Source organism: Desmodus rotundus, chromosome 11 (genome assembly GCF_022682495.2).
Source record: "Desmodus rotundus isolate HL8 chromosome 11, HLdesRot8A.1, whole genome shotgun sequence".
Classification (NCBI taxonomy): domain Eukaryota; kingdom Metazoa; phylum Chordata; class Mammalia; order Chiroptera; family Phyllostomidae; genus Desmodus; species Desmodus rotundus.
Window position 1 is genome coordinate 74,175,945 of NC_071397.1, and position 25,694 is coordinate 74,201,638.

A 25,694-nucleotide genomic window follows, 5' to 3' on the forward strand; every position below is an offset into this window, starting at 1 on the left:
CACCCTCCCAATGGGTGGTAGGAATGGGTAGTCTTCATCAAGCAGAGGCTGTCCAATTACTGCTCCTCCAGAATAATGGGTCCTTCTTACCTTCCACCTTCAGAATCAAAAGGACTGCTCAAATGGTCTCCCCGGGCAACTTAATGTCTCCATCACCAAAAAAGGAAGTGACTGGCAATTGCTAAGATAAGATCTCTCCATAAAATCTTTATATACCTGCAGATTTCACAATTTATGTTTTCTTATAACGTCTAACAAGAAATGAAATCTTAACTCCAAACTCGTGCCTCATCCCTCATTCCCTTGCTGTCTCGCGCCAGGATACGTGTCAACAGGAGCATTGCACACCCCTGCCATGCCGCTTGAGTGTGCACGCTTGTGCAGTGACTTCCCCACTGGGGTAAAGTGTTAGAGGACAGAAGAGTGGTTATTTGTGGAAAATGGGTCCAAAAACTGATAGAAACTGTCTTGCATCGTAACTAAGAAGTTAACTGGAAAATGGTTCAGAAATCAGTGTGGAATTCAGCGGAGGACTTTGTTGTGTGGCTGAAAGAACTCTGCTTGCCACCTCAGGAGATCTAGTCCCAGCTGTAATGCTGATGGTCGACTTCAGAGCCCCCATTTCCATAAAACAAAGGAGAGTTAGTTGGATTAAGTGATATCCAATATCTTCATCAGCTGTCAGGTTCTAAAAGGTAAGCTCCACAAGGTCATACTCACTGGCATGTAGTGAGTGCACAGGAAGTGTTGTCAAAGGAAGCAGTGCCCTCCACCCCGGGACCGCTAGGAACCTACCTGCAGGTAAATGAATTGGCTTGACTCGTTGCAATGAAGGATGCTGCACACCTTGCAACCATGGGCTATCACAGGAAGAAAGTGCTAGAAAAGAGCTGTGGGATTTAGGTCCGCGTTAGGTGATTCAGGGAGGACTTTTGGAAGTGGGACTTTGCTCTAGGTTGTCAGAAAGCAGAGGTCATTCTGTGATTGGGTTTCTTCTAAATCTTACCTAGGAGGGGAGGCTAGAGAGGTTAATGCTGTAACTGGTAAAGAGCAGTCATTCATAGTAGCCAGATTAGAGGGATATTTGGTCATTTCTATGGCTGGACAATTATTTGTTTTTGCTCTATTCAGATATGAGACTTCAGAGGGGTCTTGTTTTTATCCTAATTCGTCATGGTGATAGAATGGCCTTATCTGATGTTAATGTTTTGTAAAATTGTTTATATTCCATGGGAAATTCCCAAGGCCTCTCTGTTAGTAACCAGCTACCTCCTAGCAACACTGGGTCCTGGCTAATAAGGACCAGGCTAGATCCCAGGTATCAGGAACTGCTTTTCTCTTTCTCACAAGTAAGCTAGCCAACAAATAATCAGGAAGCCAGTTTATCCAGTGTGGATATACATGTAATAATGTCTCCTTTTCCAAAAGTTCTACTGAAGCCTGCATGATTCTCAACTCTACTACAAAATATATGGTTAAGATGGGTGAAATTGTAAGTGTAGAAAACTGAAAGAATTAAAATTGTATATGTATCAAGCCCCCTGGAATGGTGATTTACTTCATTGTTTCTAAGTTAATTATTACTAGGAAACTTCACAGGACTTGGTAAGCATCATTCAGAGATTACGAAGACCACATACAGCTGGTGGGGGGCAAACAATGGCATCCCTCAAAAGGGCCACGGTACTGTAATATGTCAAAATCATAAGTGGCTTGTTCTCTTGACAGCACGGTCTCACTTCTGGGGATATACACTGTAGCTATACCTGTGCGTGTGTAAAATGACTCACGCACCAAGTTATTCATCACAGCGTTGGGGATGTGACAGCACAGTGTTGTCAGCAGCCCAAGTGTACAGCCCCTACAGAGGATGGTTACATAAACTGTGATACAGCTACACAGTCCTTTACTGTGTGGATTTAAGCAAAAGAATGAGGAAGGCAGCTATATACTGATGTGGAAAGATATTCAGGATATATTGAGTGAAATAATCAAGATAGAAAATAGTACTATCTTTTGTAGAAATGGAAGACAAAAAGAATACACACACACACACATATACATAACACTACAAAAACACAAGAAACTAAAAAAGTGATCGCCTGGAGAAGAACAGGGTGGGCACGGAATGTGGTGGCCAGGGTTGTGAGGGAGAAGGAGAAGGAAACTTCTCATTATTTGCTTTTTAGAACATAATTTTGATGCTTGAATTATAAAAATGTGCTATCTCTTCCAAAAATTAAAATTACTTAAAGATGTGATGTAAAATGTCTTTCTCCCACTCCATTTTATTCTCTAGAGGTAACCATTTTGATCAATTTCTTACATAGACTTATAATTTCTTATATAGAATAGTCCACTGTATTAGCCAAGGATCTCCAGAGAAACAGAAATAATAAGGGGTGTGTGTGTGTGTGTGTGTGTGTGTGTGTGTGTATGTGTGTGTGTAGAGAAACAGAGAGAGATAGATTGAAATTTGATTTAAGGAATTGGTTTACATGGTGTGGAGGCTGGCAATTCCAGATACCCAGAGAAGAGTGGTTTTGCAGTCTCAAGTACAAAGGCCAACTACAGACAGAATTCCTTCTTGCTCAAGGGACTTAAGTTCTTCTCTTAAAGCCTTCAACTTGATTGAGTGATACCCACTCACAATATGGAGGGTAATTTGGGTTACTGAAATCTAATTTAAATGTTAGTCACATCTAAAAACAAAAAACCAACAAAAAATTACAGCAACATCTCCACTAGCATTTGACCATAAACTGGCCAAGGCCAAACCAAGCTGACATAAAAATTAGCCATCACTTTCATGTTCATTGAAACATGTTCATGTTCATCATGTTCATCATTGTTTATAACACTCATCTATATCGGTTTGTTATTTTTAAGTAGAAATGGTTGCATATCATACACACTGATACACACCTTGTCCTGGGTGAGAACTTTTCCAATTTTGAAGGAATAGGAGAAATCTTGAAGTATACCTTTAGAGAATATATATGAAAGGTGGTAATTTTGTATTATGGACAAAAGTACATGATTAACAGACAAAGGGAAACAACAGCTTAGAAACACATGTGGTAGTAGTTAAGGGTTACATTGTATTAAGGCTCCAACAAACTGAGAAGGAAAACATTGATTCTGGACTCACAGAGAGCCAGCCTGTGAGAGGAAAGCTTCAGCCAGCTGGGAAGCAACCATTCGAGAAATGTCCATCTCACTAACACTCACAGAAATGCAAAGTGACTCAGATAAAACTTAAGCACGTATTAAATTCATTTTTTTAAAGGATAGGCACGTTGTTATGAAACGTAGAGGTGGCTGCAATGCTGGTGTTGAAGTAGTCAGCCTTTCAAACGCAGTTTGGCAAGATGAATCACACGCTATAAAATCATGCCCTTTGGCCCAGTAATCCCTTTGCTGTTAACTAACTTTGAGGAAATAATTTAAAAGATGGTAAAAGGCATAGATCATGAGGTTGTTCATTATAACGTTTTGTACAAAGATAGAGAAACAAGCTAAATATCCTGAAAGCATAAGAATACAGGCTAATTATGGTTCAGTACTTTCATGAAATGTAGCCATTAAAAATCAATGTAAAGACTACCAATGTGGCATATGTGCCTTATTTCATGTGACATGTAGCAAACAGTTAGACGCCTTGACCTTGATTACAATGACCTTGATTCAGTGACTTCAGTACAATGTGGACAAGGACAGATAGGAATATAGAAACCTAAACACAGTATGAGCCATTAGAACATCGGAATTGTGTGCGACATTTTTCATTTTGTTTTAGTCCTATTAATATTTGTCTTCATTCATTTGTGCTGCTGTAACAAAATGCCATATACTGGGGGGCTTATAAACAACAAAAACGTATTCCTCCCAGCCGGAAAGGCTGGGATGTCCTCAAGATCAAGGTGCTGGCAGGTTTGTTTTCTGGCGAGGGCACCTTTCCTGGCTCGCAGATCTTTTCACCAGCCATGTCGTGTGGTGAAAGGGAGCGAGCTGGCTCCATGGAGTCTCTCTCACGAGGGCACTAACCCCAGTCATGAGGCCGCTGTCCTCAAGGCTTGCGCACCTCCCAAAGGTCCTACCTCCAGATGCTGTCACATTGGGGATTAGGGTTCGAGCAGTGAATTTTGGGGTGACACAAACATTTAAGCTATTGTCGCAAATTGGCATGATCATTTTATCATGAGAAGAGACTTTAAGAATCATTTGATCCTACCTATCATCCACTCCCGTCGCTGGGGTGGTTGCAGGTGTGGAATCTAAAGTCCGAGAGCTTGTGACTCGCATACCTGGGGTGGATCTTGCAGGTGTTGGGACTGAGAGCTATCATTTTCTGCTTGGGAACAGGCCATCTCTCTATTGATTATGCCTGGAGAGATGCTTCAGAACCTTTAGATGTTAAATCTGTGTAAGAGAACAGAGAAATTGGAAGCAAACTACATTCCCATGTCAATGTAGTCAGCTCTGTTTCTAATATTAAACAATAGCTAGTGTTATTCACTTTGCAGTTACTAGAGGTGTTTAATTAAAATGATAAGGGTGCTTCATTCTACAAAAAGACCTATTAGAATGCTGTTTATCTTTGTCCCCATCTTTAGCTTCAGACTAATTTTTTCTCAGTGAATATAAGTATATACTAAACGAAGAGCCAATGAGGAAAACATTGGTATATTTTGTTTTTCAGTTTTACGTCCCATCACTTGATCTTTTTTTCAGATCGAAACACAGTTTCCCAGTGTCTGTGGCCTTCTGCTTTCGTTCATTCACTTATTCTCCCCAGGTTTGGAATGTTCTAGTAGAGGTCATCTTCACAGCAAGAAATTTCCCAATTAGCAGAATGGATTTGCCGAGCAGGAAAAAGACGGTTGGACATGCCTGAGTCCCTCTGCTAGTGGCTGCCAGGAAAGCGGATTTGACGTTAATTCCTCTGATGAACATGTTTTTCAGGGTGGATCACTTGTACACATTCTTTGTTCAGTGGTCTCCTGACGTCTATGGGAAAGATGCCAAAGAACAAGGCTTTGTGGTGGTAGAAAAGGAAGAACTGAACATGATCGACAACTTCTTCAGTGAACCGACCACCAAGAGCTGGGAGGTGAGCACTCAAGCAGGGGCTAGACTGTTGTGGTCCTCAAACCACGGTATTCAGTCCAAATGTTCTTAGTCCAGATTCCAAATGCTTCTTGGCTTATAAGAAGGTAGGCTCCCTGTGTGCCTTTGAAGTTACAGTCTGATGCAACCTTATTCCTGTTCGAAGCGAGTTATGTGTGTCAGAAAGGCTACCCCACCACCACCACCACCAGGTCATTTCACTCCCCCTTTTAAAAACTGCTGCTGTGTCCCTTTTATGTAAAGTATGAAATTAAAGCTCTTTAATTTGGCCTGAAAAGCCCTTCATAGTTTTTTTGAGCACTTACCAAACCCTTCCCATATTAGGGGCACAGGAATGAGATAAGTAGAAGTTAGCATTAAGGAGTATAGATGAACCATTACATTATAACGAGATGACTACTATTGTAGATGAAGGTACCAGGCTCTACAACAGGCTGTAGCCAGTTGTCCAAATGGAGCAGGGGGAGCTGCCCAGGAGAAGTGGTCTGGGCGGAGATCAGGAGTGGGCATACAGGCAGCTGTGGTGAGAGCAGGACACGGAACGTGTTCTAGCCAGAACAAAAAGTCTGTGGAGAAAAATGACTCAGTGGGGAAACAGAGAGCATAGGGCATTTTTCTTTTAATTTTTTTTTAATCCTCACCAGAGGACATGTTTACTGACCTTAGAGAGACAGGATGGGAGAGAGAGAGAAACATCTATGTGAGAGAGAAACATTAATCGGTTGCCTCCCATATGTACCCCGACTGGGGATTGAACCAGCAACCTAGGCCCGTGTCTTGATCAGGATTGAACCCACCTTTTGGTGTTCGGGACAATGCCTCAACCAACTGAGCCACCCAACCAGGGCGCATGGAGCATTTGGTGAACTAACAAAAATTGGTTTGGCTGGAGCATAGAGCACAAAGCTGAGGAAATAGGAGGAAATGAAGCTGGAGGAGGAAGCATGGACAGATCATGAAGGATCTATGCATCAAGTGTAGGAGATTGTTTGGTTCTTTTCCTAAGGGCGGTCGGAAGGCATGGAGCTGTTTTGAGCCTGGAGCAGTATACACAGATGTGCATTTTGGGAGAGCTCTCCCTGGCTGGCAGAAGTACGGTAGATTGGAGAGAACAACGCTGAGCTTGAAGACCCATTAGGAAGCTCTTGCGGTAATCAATGTTGAGAGAGAATGATTGCTGAAAGAATAGCAGCAAGGAAAGAAAAAAAATTGAGTGCTTTTAAAAGAGGGAAGGTAGAATACACAGGACTTTGTGAGTAATTGATGCAAAGTATGGAAGATGTCAAGACTGATCTCAGTTTTTAGAGTGGGAACACTCTGTGTTCTGGTTTTAATCTACATTTGAGGGACCCATGGAATGTCCAAAAGACAACTGAGTATAAAAGTTAGGAAAAAGATCTAAATATATACTTTTGGGAATCATTAGCAGAGTGGAAGTTATGCGTGTAGACGAGGTCATCCTGGGAGAGTGTGATGGAGGGGAGGGAGCAGGGCTCAGAACAGAACCCTTGAGGACAGATACCAGCCAAAGGGCCAAAGACAGTAGTGCCCACAAAGATAGTAGTAGTGAGAAGGGGCAGCCAGGGAAGGGGGAGGGAAGCACGGAAAGACATGTCTTAGAAGCCCGGGGAAGAGAATGTTTCCAAAGGCAGGAAATTGGTCAAAACTGACTAATGCTGTTGTAGAGGAGTCAAAAAAAATAAGAACTAAGCGATGTCTTCTGGATTTAAAGCCAAGGAGTGAGTTGGTGACTGTGACAAAAGCAGTTTCATTGAAGTGGTAGGTCCAGTGGTTCAAAGATTGAGTGGGGGAGGGGGTTAGTAGTAAATGGTGGCAAACAACTCAGATTTGGCTTTGGAAGATAAAATTGAGGTGAACTATTAAGCTGGAAGAGGACGTGCGCTTGGGGAAGGACTTTTCCCTCTTATTAGAGGGAAAAGGTCAGTGGCATGATGGTATAGAAGATAAGGGAATGAGGGAGAGAATATCAGGAGAGGGGATCCCTGAATGTCTGCAAAGGATATGGGGGTGGGGAGAGGCCTTGACCTTAGATTGGTGGTCAGACAGTAGAAAAGAGTAGGATGTGAGCAAATAAAGTATAGATTTGGTGGTAGTAAATTGTGAATGGTTCCTCTGAAGCAGAAGGAGGGGGCAACTCCTAGAAGTGAAGGAGGAGTGGGAGGAATACGAAGAAGGTGTGAAATGGCAGCTCTGGAGACTAGGAAAAGTGCTAAGGAACTGTATGAAGGCCCCTTGGAGTGTGCACCATACCCTGATAAGGGCACCAGGCTGCAGTGATGGGTGATGTTCTCCAGAATCATCAAGTGGGCAGCCAGGTTCTTCCAAGCCTGGAACCTTGCAGGGTTGGAATGACCAAAGGTGATGAGGCTGGCCCTGAGCTCTAATCCCTTCTGGAATGCCAGGTCCTTTCATACATGTATTTGCTGTCACTCTTCCCTTTCCCATTCACTCCCTTCAAGGTCCAGCTCATTTGTCACTTCTGTGATGCTTTCTGCAATAGTTACTCCTGCTTTCCTCCTAAGCCCATTGTTCATAACTCTGTAGTATATTGCCTAGCAGTTTTCTTGTTTACATGGGTTTTTTTTTTTTTCCTGTAGCTCATACACTTCTTTCTTGAGACCATTGTTTGAAGCTACTAAAGCCTATTAGGCCACCATCCCTTGGCTTTGTGTATCAATTCCATTTTGGGCTCTTTTGTTTGTTTGTTTTCCTTCTGCTTCTCACCAGGCTTCCTGAGTTTATTGTGCTTGTCCCTAGAAGTTTTACCTGGCTTCTTCTCTTCTTATCTGTTACTCTTCCTTGCATGTGTTCATCAACTTGGGTTTTGTGCTATTACTCCCACCTCTGCCTCTCCCACACACCTGTTTCTCCCAAGCAGCTACTCTAGAGCTCGTAACTGCCCCATAGGCTCTACTGGAAGTCTCCACCAGGCAGGGATCATGTGACATTGGCATTCTGGCCAAGGCACCCAGGAATATGAAGCCTTGTCCTCACCAAATCATCTCTGCCCGAGAGGCCCCCATGAGGTGTGTGCAGAGGAAGCCACGTCAGAAAGGGAGTGTTTTCTTACTGAGGCTGTGGTCTCTTGCCCCATATGGAGTTCCAGGAAGAAGGTTTTAGGTTGTCCTGGGGACTTAATCCTTTCCTCGCTAGGTCTGAATATTTTGACCCAAAACAGTTCCCTGAAGGCCTATTGTGCCTCAATTCCAACCTTGAATCTGGGCTCTTGACAACTCCAGTGAGAGAAGAGGCCACACCCACCAGTACCAGAGGAAAAGGAGCTACAGTGGTATTTAGTGAAAGGTCTCCTTCGGAATCTAGAGCCCAAGGGAGCGGCCTTGGGCAGCCTGCCCTGGGCCTTCTCAGTCTGAGCCATTGTGAGGAGTAAGAGAGAGCAGTCCCTCGAAACCTGCAGTGAAAGAGGCAGAAAACTGGTGGCCTGTTCCAGGCTCCAAGTGCTCGTGCTGAAAGGCACATGTGGGAAGAAAAGATAACTGGAGAGAGGTGACTGGACTGATAGGCCACCTTATCCCTATTTTCTTATCACATGCACAGAGTTCAAAAGTACAATTTGAACAATGCTGCCAATTTCCCTCCCATGCAGGAGCCAGCTCTGCTTACTAGCATTCCGGTAGAGCCAAGCCTTTCTCCCCTCTGTGAGTGGGGAGGAGGAACTTTCCCTCCCCTAGAAGCTACAGGGTCAGGTGCCCCAAGCAACATCTTTCTCCCAAACTTGCTTCTGGTCATATATTTCCATCTCAACTGGTGGTGCTGTAACCAAGCAGCCGGAGGCCCATTCACATGGCGCCTTGGTGCCTGACCCAACAATCAGTATGGGAACGAACAGGAGCAGCTCTGTCCTTCAGGATCTGGGGTGCATACTCATCAGCCTCTATGTAATAGTCCAGGAATACATGCACCATGGAGCACTGGATCATAGTCAAGTTCAGGAAAGACGTAAGTCTCAAGAGTCCAGATAAAGTCTGGGTTTGCATGGCAGCAGGTGAGCGTCTTGCACGGGAGGGTCTTCGGAGTCGGCCAGAGCAGGCACGATCAGGGCAGCAGCATGTCTCCCTCCCTACTGCACCTGGCTGCAAGGCCGGATCCTGACCGCCAACTACGGAGTAGCTTGCTTAGTTCTCCCTCTGGCTCCTCTACTCCCTCCCAAGCAACAAGGCTCTCTGTCCTTTGTTTAAATCCCGAAAGTCACACCTTTTCCCCCAGGGCAGTAGCACAGGCTATTATCCCAGCTGTTAAACTAGCTACCAGCTTGCCTTAAATATGCAAAGTATCTTAATCTGTGTTGTCTGCTTCCAAGGGCTGGGGGGGGGGGGGGCGGGGTTCTCCCATATTCCAGGGCACCCCTTCCTCTGTACCCCGTTACAGTGATCCAAGCCGGAAGCCTTCCCAGAGTCTTCTTCATCTTCATACCTACTCATTCATCGCTAGGCTGAATCTTACGGATTCTGTTCTTAAACGTGCAGGGGCTCAGCCCCCTCCACCACTGCTGCCCCAGTCAGCCTGTCTATGCCCTCCACTGGGACTCCCAAAGGCGCCTCCATTCCCAACCCACCCTCCCATATGCAAACTCTTTAAATAAGCTTTATTTCCTAATTTTATCAAAGCAATATCTACTTATTTTAGGAAATTATAAAACAGAAAAATGCAGAAAATTTAAAAATAATGTCTACACATGTGACACTTTTGTACATTTCCTTCTACTCCTTTTTTCATTTGAGTTCAGGGTGTTTTCAGGGGGGTGAGGTTGGAGTTGTCTTGCTTTTCATTTTTTTGCAAAATGGGATCAAGCTCTCTATAGTTTTGAATCTGGCTTTTCTCACCTGAAATATTGTGATAATTATCATATTAAAGATTTTTAAGCTACCTTTTTAATGGTTGCATAATATTGTATCTCAATTAAGATTTATTTAACAATTCCAAACTTCCAGGAATCTTTGTGTTGGTTCAAGGTTTTCACAAGGATGAGATAATCTGCAACTTGTAGTTTCTTGGAAGTGAAATTACTTGGTATAAGGGTGCTAAATTTGTATGTAATGCCCACTTGTCAGCAATGCGAGGGGAACCCCTCTGTGCTTCTGCCAGCAGAAAATGTTACCGTGACGCCTTTGTAAAAGTTTTTGCTACTTTGTAAGTTGAGAAATGGTACATTTTAATTTTTGTTTCCTCAATTAGGATTGAGGATAGAATGAATATTTGTATGTGCGTCACATCTTATCATGTATAATTTGTTTTGTAGTTGTGATGTGCACTCATTTTCTTTGCCCATTTTCCTAAAAGAATCTTAATAATTTCATCATGCTGTTTGAGCTCTTTAGGATTAAAGATATTAATTCTTTGTATCCTGCATTTTTGACAGATACTTTCCAAGTTTGTTGTCTTCTCTTAATTTTATTCATGTTTTTGTTAATGGTTTTTGATTATAGTCCTTTTATGTAGAGTTGGCCCTGTACAATCAGTTTAAACTCTCTTCCTTCTACAGTTGATTGACTGATATATGATAGGTAATATTGTATCTGCCAATTTTTTCAGCACTGTTTAATGATCTGTGATGTTTTCTTCATCGTGTTTAAAAATCTTGCATATGTTCTGTGCCGCCTGTTTATCAATAAGTGATCAGGCGGGCGATCACAGGCGTGGTCTCTGCTTAGAACACTCACTGGCTCTCCATTGCCTGTACCTGCCGTTACCCACCTGGTCAATCGGCCGGACCACCACTTGGCAAATTATTATTTTTTTAACTGAATCCTAGCCCCTCATCACTAGGGACATGAATTCAGTGTGTCTGGGGAAGGAATGTTGGAATCTGTGTTTTTAAAAGCTCTTAGATGATCTTGAAGAACAGACAGGTTTCAGAAATACTGTCCTATCAGTTCTAAGCGCCTTCACGGCATCAGAGTTTTTCATTTTCTCCACTTCTCCTCCCTCCCCAGCCTCCTCTCTACTTCCCTTGCTCTTTATTCTGAAGCCATAGTGAACAAAGAACACAGCTGTGTGTTCCTGCTTTCCCTTTACCTGGACACCTCCCCATACCCCACCCTTTGCTCTCAAACTGCGTAAGCAATCTCAGAACTCTCTAGGCGGCCCCAGCTTCCTTTGAGCTGCTTTTAGCATTTGTGTCTCATGGAATGGCATTCATTTATTTATAAATGTCTCTCTACTGCCCCCTCACCCCTGGAAACTACAGACTGTTTTGTGTCCCTGTGTCTGGCAAAGCACCTGACATCACCGTCATATAGAAGGCACACAGTAAATGTTAGCTCTCTTCTTTCACTTAGCATAACAGACTCCGTATCCATCTATGCTGTCACAAAGGGTAAGAGTTCCTTCTTCTTTACAGCTGCATAGTGTTCCATTATGTAAATGTACCACATCTTCTTAAGTAAGAAAGCCAGTCAGAGACAGACAGATATCATATGATCTCACTCATATGTGGAAATTAATGAACAAAATAAACTCACAAACAAAATAAAACCAGAGACATGGACACATGGAACAGGCTGACAGATCTCAGAGCTGGTGGGGGACTGGAAGAAATGAACCAAGAATTTATATGCATAATGCATGGTCCAAGCCATGGGCAGAGCACTGCTGCGTGGAGGAAGGCAAGGGGAGGGGGAATGGGGGACATCTGTAATAGTGTCAACAATAAGAAAAAAGTTAGCTGTCATGAAGTGCCAGGTACTTAAAGGCATGCCATATCACTGGCACAAAATGCTAGTGATTCTGTCCCAGGTTTTTCTAGGCTCTCGCGCTGAGGATGAGTTCTGACCAACCTGGGACTGGTCGCAGGGTATCTGCGAGCCCTCCAGATCCTCCCAGGGTGGGCTGTGCCAGAGCACTCCGTCCCCTCAGCAGGACCAAAGGCCGTTGTGGATCTGGAAGAGTCACAGAAAGATCACTGAAAATTGATCCACGGTGTTCTGCATTTCTTTCCACCCCCCTGACATTGGATCTGGGGAGTAGAGCCTGGCTTGTTAGTGTTAAGTGTTAAGATTAATATCCTAATTTGTGGGAAACACAAAATGCCATGTACAGATGATGTATTATAGAACTGTACACTTGAAACCTACAGAATTTTATTAACCGGTGTCACCCCAATAAAATTAATGAAAAAATTTTTTAAAGCTTAATATCCTAAAAAGTATAAAGGTTTACCTTTCGTTTTTTTTTTACTTTGCCAGCTGTTTTGGAAAACTTAATCTAAAATGACATTTTCCCTGCCTCACATAAACCAGACATTTTTACATTCTTTACAATTGCTCCCACTTAACGAACATGACATGATATTGAAGTGGAATGCCATTGTTCTAAGTATAATGAACCTTGGGTAAAGTCTCCTTTTCATCCTTCCCATGAGATCCAAACTGATGTCAGGGAAATTACGTAAAATTTAAAATGGAGGTTTAGCTTTAGAGAACGTGCTGGAAAAAAAACGCTGAAAAGTCAAGGTTAGAAAAGCAAGCTTAGCAGGAGGACAGTTAAGAAGAAAAGGGAAAAAGAAAAAACAATGGGATTTGTTGTACTATTAGGAAACCACCGTTTCAAAGGTGAAGTGTCATTTTACAGCCTCACAGCTATGCCTGGCAGGAAGTTTGTGTTTGCTCAAAATCCTAATTTGGGTGTGTTCCTGTAGAAATGTTGAACCTTCTCCTAAGGGAAACAGAAACTCAACCATGCAGGAAACTAGACACTGCAGAAACAGTTGTAGCTCAGCGTGGTTGCGAGTAACAGTGTGTGGAGGCAGAGGGAGAAGAAAACCTCTTCCTCTTTAGAAAGCCAGCAGGCAGTCTCACCGGATCACCATGAGAGTCCGAAGATTGCCCTTGGACATTCAGATTTTCTATTGTGCCAGACCTAACCAAGAGCCTTTTGTGAAGGTATGTCGGGGTCCCTGACTGCTGATTAGGTGCCTGTGAATCCCCAGACATCTGCCACTCAGTATGTTTTGAACTGTTGTCTTAAATTAGAAAAGATTGTGCTGGCATTTCAACCAGAGCAGGTATTCTATTTGTTTGAAGATGGGTATGGTGTGGTTTGCCCCCATCTTTGGAGTCAAAAAATCCATACTTGATTTTTTTTTCTTTCCATATATATATATAGTTTATTTAATACATTGAAAATGCTGGATGTGTGATTCTTTGATACTGTTTTCTTTAAGTATTTCCCCTGGAGAAGATGATAAAATGTATAAGCTAGTTTTCCTCCCTGTAAATCTGGCACCAGCGACGACAGGCGCTTTGTATCTGTGACCATGCATTTGGGAATTGAGTAGTGCATTACCTGACAGCGTTTACTAGATAGAACTTACATGTTTTTCTCTGTAATGCAGAAGTCATTAATACTGGTACCCGGGAATCTTGGTGAATTAGTCACTTTATGTATATCTTCAATTTCAAAATAATTCCATGATTTATCCACACTTTAGGAGGGGCAAACAAATAGACTCTAAAGGGAAATTTACCTTGGTAGTTCATAAGCTTAGTTACAATGAAATAATTAATGTTGTGTACAACATCGTTCTTCTCAGTTTTGAAAGAAAGTCTACTTTGGTAGTTTCTGAACTGTGTGTAAAGAATCATAACCCCACTGTAATTTAGAGTACATTTGTGTTTCTTTGGATTGTTGCTCTGGTAGCTGTTACCATCCGTCATCTCTATCAGGGTTGGTTGCTATGTGCACAATCTTAAGAGAAAACATTGAGTCTTAAAAAAAACATATCTTATCTTTCCAATATCCCTATTTATAGAAGACTTACTCATAGAGCGATCTCTGGGTAGTCCCTTAACAACTCAAATTTAGATGCATGCTAAAGGAGAATAAGGGAATTTCAAGGGTCTACGTGGCTTGTGGAGTTAGACATAGTTCTTGCTCCAGGGCTGAGCAGTCGACAGCAATAGTAAAGGGGAAAACTTTTGACCTTAATTGGTACATATTTCTGCATTTGTTCTGAAATTGAAAAATTAGCCATTTCCTGAAGTCCCAGTTCAATTTATGCCTTGGTGCTAAAACGCCACCTGTTGCGGGAAACGCAGACACATTGTGGGGCGGGTTTTGGCTTATTTGTTTTCTGCTTTTCAGATCATCACCGTGGAGGAGGCAAAGCGCAGGAAGAGCACGTGCAGCTACTATGAAGAAGAGGATGAGGCAGCCCTGCCGACCCTGCAGCCCCACAGTGCGCTGCTGGAGAACATGCACATCGAGCAGGTGGTCCTCCCTGGGGACTTAGGATGGGGGTCTTCCGGCCTTAAAAAGCACTTCCCAACCCTGACCTCATTTGCTCATTTCATTCCGGGTGAAGGATGAGCCAGGTTTTAAAGGAAGATCACCCCAGCCTAACCAAGGCCAAGGTCCCTTTCTCCATTTCCAAAAGGTATGGCAGCACTCCCTGCTGCCCTCTCCGGAGTGCGAGGACTTGGCCACACAGGACGTCCACCCCGCCCGCCCCCCTAGGCCTGAACGAAAAGCCATTTCTGGTTTTCAAAACAACTTGTAAAGGTCCCTACTATAGTCCTACTGCACTTAGGATCCAAATTTATCCTAGTGATTACTGCCCAGCTCCAGTGTTCTCAGTTTACTAGGCTCGATAAAAATCACATGGCAAATACACTTTATTTGCTTTATGAAAACTACCAAACAGTAAGATTTTCCTTTTTCTATAGTTTTCCTTGTGTCCTTTATATTTTCTGAAAATGTGTTTCTTCTGTTTTGTGAAATATAGAATGTGCTCACACTTGACCTCGATTCAGGAATCTCTCCCCTTCTCTTTGGTTTAGAATGGCAAAAGTTTGCCAGAGGAAAGGGAAATGATATGTAAATTCGTGTAGTTTTAAGTTTGACCAATAGGCACATACTTGGTGTTGCATGTTCATGAGTAACTTGTGAGTGAACTGTTTATATTTATGTCCTTCTTTGGGTTCACAGCTGGCCCGACGCCTTCCAGCCAGGGTACAGGGGTATCCATGGAGACTCGCATATAGCACACTGGAGCACGGGACCAGCTTGAAAACTCTCTATCGGAAATCAGCATCACTAGATAGCCCCGTCCTATTGGTCATCAAAGATATGGATAATCAGGTGAGGTTTGTTTCTCTCTTAGAAAACATCTTTTTAATGAAGGTTTTGTGGAGCTTCGCAAACGTACACAACAAGAGAGACAAGTACAACAAACTCCACAGCTTAGCAGGATTTTGCCCCATAGGCTTGATCTGCCTTTTCTTTGTCAGTTTTTCTTTGCTAAAGTGTTTTGAAGTAAATCCCAATTACTGTCACACTTCAGATTGCATCTCTAAAATAGAAAATGGAGCATATTTTCAAATAGGGTCGCATTTTAGGGAATTTTTTTTGTTGTGCTTACCGTAAAGTAGAAAGCTATAATGATGTTCTACAGCCTAACGCTGGAGAAGTTGGAGAAAAGTCAAGTCTGGGTTTAGAGCTGATCGCAGAAAGAAATCCCAGCGCCGCACCAGAACTCTTTCCAGGGAGCTAAAGCAGGGCCTGCAAGCCTTGCCTGCACGGCTGCTGAGATGGAGGGCCCGTCAAGGCCATGGAAGGACCCCATTGCTATGAAATAGCAGGGAAGGGAGAGTGCTCTGTACCGGGGCTCATTGCACTTTCACCTCTTGCAGACACTGATCTTGCAGTTGGTCTTGCAGACACTGATAAAATCTAGATACTTCCCCCATCTACCTGACACCAGTACTTCCCACCTCAGGCAGCTTGGTGTGCTCCTGCTTCACACAAGAAAGGCATCTTTCAAGTCTGTTCTTTCTTTATTTCTGTTTTGTCTGTGTTATATCAAGAAGAAATTCCTTTACCTTTTCAAGCTGTGGATGCCATTCTTTTCTCTTTCTGGTATCGAAGCAGGTTATACTCAACAACCATTCATTCATTTATAAAATGTATGAGTGCCTGTTACATGTGGGACACTATTAAGCGTTGAGAAGCTTTCTGTGAAGCCATGTAATTGGGATCATTTTAGGGGAAGTAGTTCTTTGCTGTCACAAGTTGCCTTGGGAAACATTAGCAGAGAAATGGGGTACTAGGGCATCTTCCTTCACCATGTTTTTTCCGGGGACTTCATTGCAACTTAAGAGTTCTGTGGAGTGGTTTAGCTGTTATCGTTGGTACTTGTATTATTTCTTGATTGATGACATTTAATCATGATCCAGCTGAATAGTGAGTAGAGTCAAGTTAAAAATGACAAATCATAATAACAGAGGCTTAAAGTTGAATTACTTAGGGGTTTAGTGGCATGTTTGAGAACTTGGGTGCGATGTTTTTTCGATGAGCTAGGGCTAGATGACGTTAGACCACGTGCACAAACCCTCACCGTAAGATAACAGACTTATTAGGGAAAATGTTGGCTGCATAGAGCAGGTATTGAAGAAGCACAGTGTCCCCCCGCACCTGCTAGCAGGTAGGTAAAGGAGGCCTGTACCTGCAGATCACACTGTTCGTCAGGGGTGGGTCTTACGCAACCTGGTGCCTTCAGGTGGCTTGCATTGTTTGAAGATGTCTAAACTCTAACGTTCTTGCCCCATCCCATCCACCCCCGAGGCAAGAATGTGGGTTTGCTGTGTTTGAGAGCATGGTAGAACAAAATTTATGAGTTTATATGGGAATGAATTATATAAAATTTTAATAGAAAAACGTCACATACCCAGAATGGCAGCAATAAGGAGCTCTGCCAGTTCAGTCCCCAGTGAAAAAAACATGCTGGTGGGAATTACAAAAATAACAACCAAAGTCTCTGGAAACTGTCCTGTGGGCATACAAGTGAATAAAAATGTATTCAAGAAAATAAAATAAATCTCGGTAATAACAGTGACATTCTGTGGCACTTGAAGCAGAGCCTGCACCCTCCACTCAACCCTCAGTTCAGACTGACAGATGCTTCACTCTGGGTCTGTGATGACCAGAAGATGGGGCTCCCTCTGCCCCTGCTCCCAGGCAAGGCCCCCAGCCCTCCTCATGCCTGCCTGAGACCACTGTTTCAGAAGCTAAACTCCACGCAGGTGCAGTCTAGAGGCAAAGGGCTCTCTTCCTGCACCCCACCCTTACAGGGCAGATGCTGTGTATTAGGCATGGCAGGCTGAGAACACAGGGGTCTCCGCTGCCCTGGTCCCAGCCTGTAGGGCGGAGTTCCATGTGACTTGTGAGGTGAGCCAGAACCAGCCTCTTCCCTGCCCAGCACGCTGCTCATAAAACAAGATTATTTGTCTGAGAGAAAGAAGCTACTGTCCCACCCCTAGCTCCAGAGCAGAATCCCTAGGTCCTAGCTCCAGGGGAAGACACAGGCCATGAAATGCAGAGCTCTGAAGCTCTGCCCAAAGGAACTGACTTTATATAGAAGAGTATGGGGAAGTTCAGGCCAAACAGCCTCTAGAAACAGTGCCAGAACAATTATGAGAAGCCTGGTAACTCCGTAAAGGCAACAAGCTCAACTATAGACCATCTAGTATACCAGAGAGAAGCAGGGTAAGAGTCAGCCAAGGAGAGCCTTCCTGCAGTCAGCGTAGACTGGCCAAAGGAACTACGCCTGCAAAGGGGCCTGTGTTTCGTCGAGTCAGGCTGGAATATTTATACAACAAGGCGTTATGGAAAACAGCAGAGCCGTTATTATGCAATTAATAGTCTGATTTATACTAACGATTCCAGTGAGGTATAGAAAGATTAATCCTATATTGCTCTACTATATCATTCCGCTTTTTGTGGTAATCTGTTACACATATTACATTGATATAAACCCAACAATAAATTGCTATGATTACTATTTTATATAATTTTTTGTCTACTAAAGAAGCTGAAAGAAAAAAGGAGAGCAAATATGCATTTATAGGGGTTTTTCTTTTATATTAACCTTTCTTTATCAGTCTGGTTGTCTTCATTTATCCTCAAGGATTCCTTTGGTCTGTCATTGCCAAATATATTAAATGTTTATAGGTTATAAACCCAACAGTATTGTTGTATGCATACGATTTTACACAATTGCCTTCTAAAAAGTTTATAGGAAAAAAAATGGATGTTTTCTTACATGACCACAATGCTATAAACCTAACAAAATTAACAGTAATTCTCTAGTATTATCCAGCCCCCAGTCCTTAAACAGATTTCCATGATTGCTAAGAAAATTTTTCAAAGAAAAGTATAATTATTTAGACTCTTGTGGAGGGTAAAACAGTAAGCATGGCTTTTCCTATTCATTGATTAGAAGCGAACCCACTTCCTTCCGTATATGGTCATTACCCTTCTTGTTATGTTTTACCACATGCTTAATAAAATAGATGCCTATCTCAACTGCATTTTAGTTCTTTCACTGGCAGATAACCAGAAGAAGGGCAATGGATTTTTGATGTTTTTGTTTAGTCTTAGCAGCTCTATGGTAAGTTTTGGTAGCAGGAAGTCTGCAGAACATTGGTTAGGAAGGGTTTCTAGACTTGTACTCTACCTAATTTTTATATTTCAAGGAGCCAGGTATTGAGTCAAAATACCTGGAGAGGTTTGACTATGATTATAAGTCAGTTAAAATAATTTTGAAAAATAACGTTTTTCAGCCAACCTCCATTTAAAGCAGTGCTTCTCAATAAGAATTTGGGATCTACAGTATATCAGATTTACCTACAGACATTTTCAAACTACATGTCCTCACTCTTGCCAGCCCTCCCCCCCGCAAGGACTGATCGGGTCTGAGCGGAAATCCAGGCAGCGGAGGCAGCGGACGCGCACGTTCTGAAATGCCGCCTCTCCCAGCCTCCCCGAGGAGAACGGCAGAATCGTTGATTGCAATACATCTAAGTCACCTTTAAAATCCATAGTCCATGGAATTGTTACTGTTTTTTTCTTAAAACCCAGTTTGAACAAGATATATTAGATCAGGCATGTTAAGGATACACTTTTAATAAGCCTATTGAGAAGTCATTTTTACAAAATAAACGAGAGAAAAATGTATTTTCTCTGGGGAGATGTCTGGCTGCGGTTCCACTTATAAACCGCAGAAGACACAAGGCTTTGGTCTCTCAACCACTCACTTCTGGGTGCAAGATGCTCTTGTCGTCCGCTGTGCCCAGGGTGTCCTCCGTAGTCACTCAGGGGACTCAGTCTCCCTGGTGGACTTCGGGGGTCTTTCAAATTGAAACAGGTGTTGGCCTTTGACAAATAAGTCCTCTGAGCTGCTTGGATGTCAGTTAGAGCCGGGGACATTGGGGATATATGGGGACATACATCTCTTTGTGGTGGTCTTTGTTACTTACGAGCTCCCATTTAGTGATGAACTTTGCTGGAAGAGGTATAATGCGGTCTCAGGATTGTGTTAAAATATTGAAGAAAGTCTTTCTTCGGGAGGTTTAGGTTTGAAAGCAGCTAACATATCTGTTTTCTTTTCACAGATTTTTGGAGCGTACGCCACCCACCCTTTCAAGTTCAGTGACCATTATTATGGCACAGGCGAAACTTTTCTGTACACGTTTAGCCCCAATTTCAAGGTACCTGGGTGGGAGAGATACCAGATTTCCCCTGTCGCAGGGTCGGGGCTGTGGGTGGGGCTGGAGGTGGGGAGCTATTGTTGGAGCAGCAGCTACCCTGACTCACTCCGCCCAGGCCGACCCCCGATGGCTGCAGCACAGAGACCGCTGAGGGTCTCCGCAGGGTCCCTTCACAGGCCTCGCAGGGGACTGCCCTACTGCGTGTTCTGGGATCCAGGGAGGGACTGTGAGTCAGTCACGTGGGCCCCAGAGATCTTACTGACTTCTTAACCCCTTTGGAGAGCACACCCTGCAACAGGTGGTTACAGATTCTAACATCCGTTTTTGCTAGTTCTCCCATGAAAAGGTCTGTTGTGTCTTGTGCTTCTACCCTAAGGTCTTCAAGTGGAGTGGAGAAAACTCATACTTTATCAATGGAGACATAAGTTCTTTAGAACTTGGTGGTGGAGGGTAAGATTCTTGTTGTTAATTTACCACCAGACCTGAACTGGTCTGTTTTGACCCCGGTAACCAAAACTTCGGTGTCAGGTGACTTTAGCAAGTACTTATATCAATTAGGACAGCAGCCTAATATATGGCACTAAGAGTCAGAGATAAAATGATGCATTTATGTGTCTAAATGAAGGGCTCCTACCACTTGTCTTTTAGGAAAGACAGCCCATGTAAATGAAGTGAAGGAAATGTCCCCTTTGTTTTACAAGCAGTTTAGGGCTTTTGTCTGTCTGTAGCATAAAGGAAAGAAGACTGCAGTAAGGGAGGGCAGAAAGTGTGCTGTATAAGATTGAAATGTTTTCACGTTTTTTTTTAACCTCTTCAGGGGACGATTTGGTTTATGGCTAGATGCTGATTTATACCACGGACGAAGTAATTCCTGCAGCACTTTCAATAACGATATTCTTTCCAAAAAGGAGGACTTCATAGTTCAGGACCTCGAGGTATGGACATTCGAGTGAAACTCAGGCTGCCTTAAAATACGACATTGAAGAGACTGGGTTTGCCCAGCCCCCCTAAAGCTGGCTGGAGACCAGTACCCGCCTAGACTGCCTCATGCCCCCATGATGCTTCCTTCCGGCCGTCACCACGGAGCACGACCACATTGCAGAGGGGGCCCGCGGGCTGCCTGTGCAGGGCAGGCCCTGCGGAGAGGCCTGGAGTCCAGGTGGTCGGAAGACTGTGCTCCCGCTTTCTTCAAATCCGTACAGTGAGGAATCAGAGTATTTATAGATGTATGAGTTGAATGCAACTTTTATTTTTGGTAACTGTGAAAAAAAAGATACTGTGGAAATATATACATGCCTTGTGTATTTATCAACATAATTTTCATTACCAAAATGTACAGCGTACTATTGTTTGCCATGGGAAAGGTTAGTCTCATTTAGAAAAATTGAAAGTGCACAGCGCTTAAAAGGATATGTATATGATTTTTTAAAAAACCTTTATTTATTATTTCTAGTATATTGTTTGAAATGTGTTGCCAGTTTTTTTTCTTTGAATGTGTCAAATCTTGAAATAAAGAAATGTGCTATGTTTGGCAACAATTCCCTTTGATTTATATAGTTTTATATTGAGCTTTTTTTTGCCCTGATTGTTTAGGGTGATAGATCTTAAACAGCATATACATATATACATATATATATATATGCACTTAATTGTGAATTTTAAAAAACTCATTACCAATGTTCATTGATTTGACTGTTGTAGGCCAGCTCTTCATTTAGTCATTGAAAAGGTACATTTTCAGTTACTTATTCTGAACATAGTTGTATAAAGAAGAAAAAGCCATTTCTCAGTTACAATTTGATATTTACAGAAGTGGATACCTTTATGAACCTAGACTAGAACAAACCTTGTTTTTGAAAAGAAAATGTTTTGCTTCTTATAAAATCATTTGTTAGTAACAAAACTTTATTTTTCGTAGTGTTTTTGTATAATTTCTCCCACGGTTTCACACTAACAAACAGGCCTGTGTTTTCAAAGGGACTGTTTTGTATCAAAGGAAAAATAATCAAGTTAGCCCAACCACCTTGGTTTTCTCATTTATTTGAGAAAAAAACAATGCAAAGAAATGCATTCATACCAAAATTGGAACAAAAAGTAAAACCTATTTTTTAACATCAACCCATTTTCACATCATAAAACACTTTTATTAAATATAATAATAAAACCTTATTAAAAAGTTAACCAATATTATTGATTGCCAGAGTATTATGAAAGCCAAAGACTGCTAATGGAAAAAAATTTCAAATAATAGCCAAAGCTGAGAAGTGGTCTGTTATAAATTATATCCCCAGTGATTTTGGAAAGAAAAGAACTAGTAACAAAAGTAGCATTTATATAATTGCATTTAGAAAAATAATACAGTTCTTAGAATGTAAGCCTTAAGCTGGCGGAGTATTTCCTGGAGATTATTCTCTTCCTTTAGACTGTTTCTAGAGGGGAACAGGCAGTGCCAAGGGCCTCTTGTCAGATCCACAGCTATTTAACTCCACGTACATTCCCCGCAAGCTGCAATGAATGCTGTGAAGTCTCAAGTCTGTAGCCTGGGTGTTCTTTCCCGTGAGTTTTTCGGTTGAGAATTCTTGGTGAGCAACATCCTGGCAGTTTAACCTTCATGTGCTCCTTAAATAATGTGTTGGTGTGAGAGACCAGGAACGCCTCGTGGTGATCACGTGTACCAGTTATGCCGTTTGCAGCCACATGCTATTCACAGTCATTTGCATATGATTCACTCGTACCTACTTTAGTCCATGATATTATACGTACTTGTGAGGGCATATCCAGATTCTGTGTTCTCTATTTAAAACAGTATTGTCCAATCGGAAATGTGTGGCCCTTCATTTATGGATATCGAATATATGTAATGCAGTGCTAGCCCAATATTTTCAATAAAGGAATTTATGCATTCAGTGTGATTTTCTTTCCTGAGGATTTCATTCAACAGGTATTTATTGGATGTTAGAGTTTTTACCTGGGTGAGAGGATAATGAAATATCCAAGACTAAGTAAGGTCCAGTGCTCATGTTTTCGTTTTTATTGCCACCCTGGAAGTGCCCTCTTCGTTCCCTGAAGCCACGTCCTCTTCGCCCATTGATTCACCAACACCACTCCTGTTACAGTTACTAGGGACAACTCTTGGCTCAAAGTCCACTAGTTTCCCTGTTCTTAGTGCTAGCTATTCTGTGAATACCGACCTTCTCCTTTCAACATCTCTCCTTTGGCCTCCTTTGTGATTTCAGTGGACACTTTACCCTCTGACCAGTTTTCTTTGGCATCCTGTCCCCTACCCCCGAAGATGCAGACCTCGAGCAGACTTCATTGCTTCTCACTTCCTCAGTTCGTGAGTCAGCCTCAAAGGACATGGATGGGAGGGGGTAATCACATGTCTCACCACACTCTGTTGAAAATGACACAGGCATGTCCCCATACTACAGACCACCAGAGACACCCTGAACTAGTGTGAGGATTGTTGTTACCCTTCATTCAATCTTCTTTGCCTTACTGCCTTTTAATGGTATAGAGGTATGTGAAATAGAACTAATCAAACAACTACTTCCCTTTTGAGGAAGGCATTGAAAATCTCTTAAACCAGAAAGTGAAGCTAAGAGTCATGTTCTTAAGATTTCTGACCAATTTTTGCCAATACAATCAGGTAAAGAAAGGTAGGGAGGTCAGAAGCCAAAGGAAGTTTCAGAAATGAAGTCAGTCATACTCTCCCCTTGTGCAAGTATCAGAAGAACCTTTAACCACTTCCTTCTGCCTAATCAGGTCGCAACCCATTCCAGGGAAGCCCTAACCTCACAGTACTCGTCCGCTGCTCCCACCTCCGTGCCTGTGACCACTAGCCATAGGGATCCCGTGATAGACGGTGTCTTCACACCACAACCTGACTTCTTACTACCTTCCGTTCAATTTCAAATCTCCAGTGGTTGAAAATAAAAACTAGATAGGGCCTCTCCAGATTGGTCAATCAAGCCATCAAAATGGTGTTTCTTGATAGAATATCTTTGGTGACCTATTGTTTATCTTCTAGAATCAGGGGTGTCCAACCTGTGGCCCGGAGGCCACATGCATCTCAGGAAGCTGTGAATGCAGCTCAACACAAAATCGTAAACTTACTTAAAACATTATGAGATTTGTGTGTGTGTGACTCCGTGTCACAGTGTATTTAATGTGTGGCCCAAGGCAACTCTCCTCCCAGTGTAGCTCAGAAGCACCAATAGGTTGTACGCCACTGTATCTAGATCAATGCTACTCAATAAAACATTCTACAGTAATGGAAATGTTCCAGAATTTGCATTGTCCTTCATAGACAATGCAAGACTAACTACCATACTAGTCTTGAACACTTGAAATGGGACCTGGGGGATTGAGAAGATGATTTTTTAATTTCACTTTAATTCATTTAAATTTACCCACACGTGGCCAATGGCTGCTGCATTGACTAGCACAGCTCTAGGTCAAGCTATGGCTCAACCAAATTGTGTTTCATCAGCAATGAACTCAGACTATTACTCCCTCACCAAAAAGAACCTTTAGGTCTGAGTCCTTTGCTTTGGCTCTGCTGTTACGGGTCTTCACACAGCTTTGCACCGCCTGATGTAATAGTGCATGTTTCCCTGTTTAGGTAGTCGGCTAATAAAGCCACCAGAAGTCTGAGTTCCCTGAGGTTCTTTACAAACTGAAAACTTGGATCTCTGTAGGATTACCGGTCCTCTTCACTAACCAAACACAAAGACTTCTTGCCTTGGACATTGGCCTGTGTTTTGTTCTTATAGTGGACAGTCTACTGCCCATGGCAGCCCTGTAGGATGCCATATCCCTCCTCAGGCACAACCCATCCACAATGCCTGAGGGCCCACAGGAAGGACAAGCAATTTATTCCTTACACAGAATTGTGCATCCTTTCTCAGAACCACCAAGGAATAATGGAACCACCAAGGATGCCTCAGGCAGTTCTGCTCAATGACCAATTGTCCTTCCTAAGCTTGCCAGCTGGGAGCTACATGCACACCCAGCCAACCTGCTTGCATGTGGAGAAAGTTTCAACATTAACCTGTTAGAATGAAGGGTGAAAAAGCCTAAGAGACCATTAGATAATCTCAGTGTCCTATTTACCTGTCAACAAGAGCGCCATCAATCACCCCACTTCTAAGATTACGAAAAGTAACCCTGATTTAGCTTAACATAACCTTGAGGAAAATGCTAAACAGGAAACACATTCACATTCAATAAGCTTGGATGATAAGGCATGCCTCCTCAGGTCTCTGCAGCTAAAAAGTCATCTTTACCTTGACAAGCGTCAAAAACATTGGAATTCAGACAATCAGTTCAGCCTTCAATCCCCACAGCAGTCCTTGGCTTCACCTCAATTTCCCCTGGCTGATGACTCAGCCACATTTTACCTAAGAGCTGGCTAAAATCAGCCCTTTCATCTTTGAAGACTCCAATTAACAGTAAGAAAATTTATACGAAGATATGCTGTGTTGAAGTATTGTGTCAGCCTTATGAGTTGTGAAAAGGCCCCACTATTACTCTACATCCAGTAAATCATAAGCTTGTTCTCTTGCAGCATTTGGTTTTTTCTATTAAACCCTCCAAAGGATCAGTAGATAGGCTTGACCTGGGGTATCCCAGGGGGAGTTGAGAAGACATGGCCTCTGTCCCTTTCAGCAGGTCATATAATCAGATCATCCAGCAGAACTCAAAACTTCTAAAGACTTCAAAAGGCAGCAAGCATAGTGGTTAAAGCATGGATTCTCTGCCGCCAGACATCTGAGTTTGAATCTCAGCTCCAGAGTTTTACAGCTGGTGAGCTTGGTTAAGTAATTGAACCTCTATGGGCCTTGCTTTTCTTATCTACAATGTGAGGATAATGATATTGTAAGAGTAACCACCCCATGGCTACTGTTATTATATGGTTAAAGCACTTAAAATAGTACCTGGCATAAAGTAAGCACTACTTAGTATTAGATAAAATCATGGAGGAGTTCCTTCTTCACATGGAGGAATCAACTAATGATGTGAAATTTTGCAAAGGAAAGT

General features: G+C 42.6%; 1 protein-coding gene across 8 annotated transcripts in view; it reads left to right on the plus strand.

Moving 5' to 3' along the window:
* Nucleotides 1-22,559, plus strand: part of NCOA7 (nuclear receptor coactivator 7) — a 146,051-nt gene extending 123,492 nt beyond the window's left edge. For 7 of the 8 annotated variants that reach the window (XM_053913721.2, XM_071219683.1, XM_053913720.1 and 4 more), the window contains 6 exons: nt 4,966-5,113; nt 14,251-14,376; nt 15,094-15,246; nt 19,557-19,652; nt 20,029-20,102; nt 20,470-22,559. In XM_053913721.2, the coding sequence (XP_053769696.1) occupies nt 4,966-5,113; nt 14,251-14,376; nt 15,094-15,246; nt 19,557-19,652; nt 20,029-20,102; nt 20,470-20,605 (733 nt within the window). In that variant the 3' untranslated portion in view covers nt 20,606-22,559. Of the gene's footprint in view, nt 1-4,965; nt 5,114-12,829; nt 13,050-14,250; nt 14,377-15,093; nt 15,247-19,556; nt 19,653-20,028; nt 20,103-20,469 lie in introns of those variants that run through there. The other variant, XM_053913725.2, reaches the window with a different exon arrangement.
* Nucleotides 22,560-25,694: the final 3,135 nt, after the last annotated feature.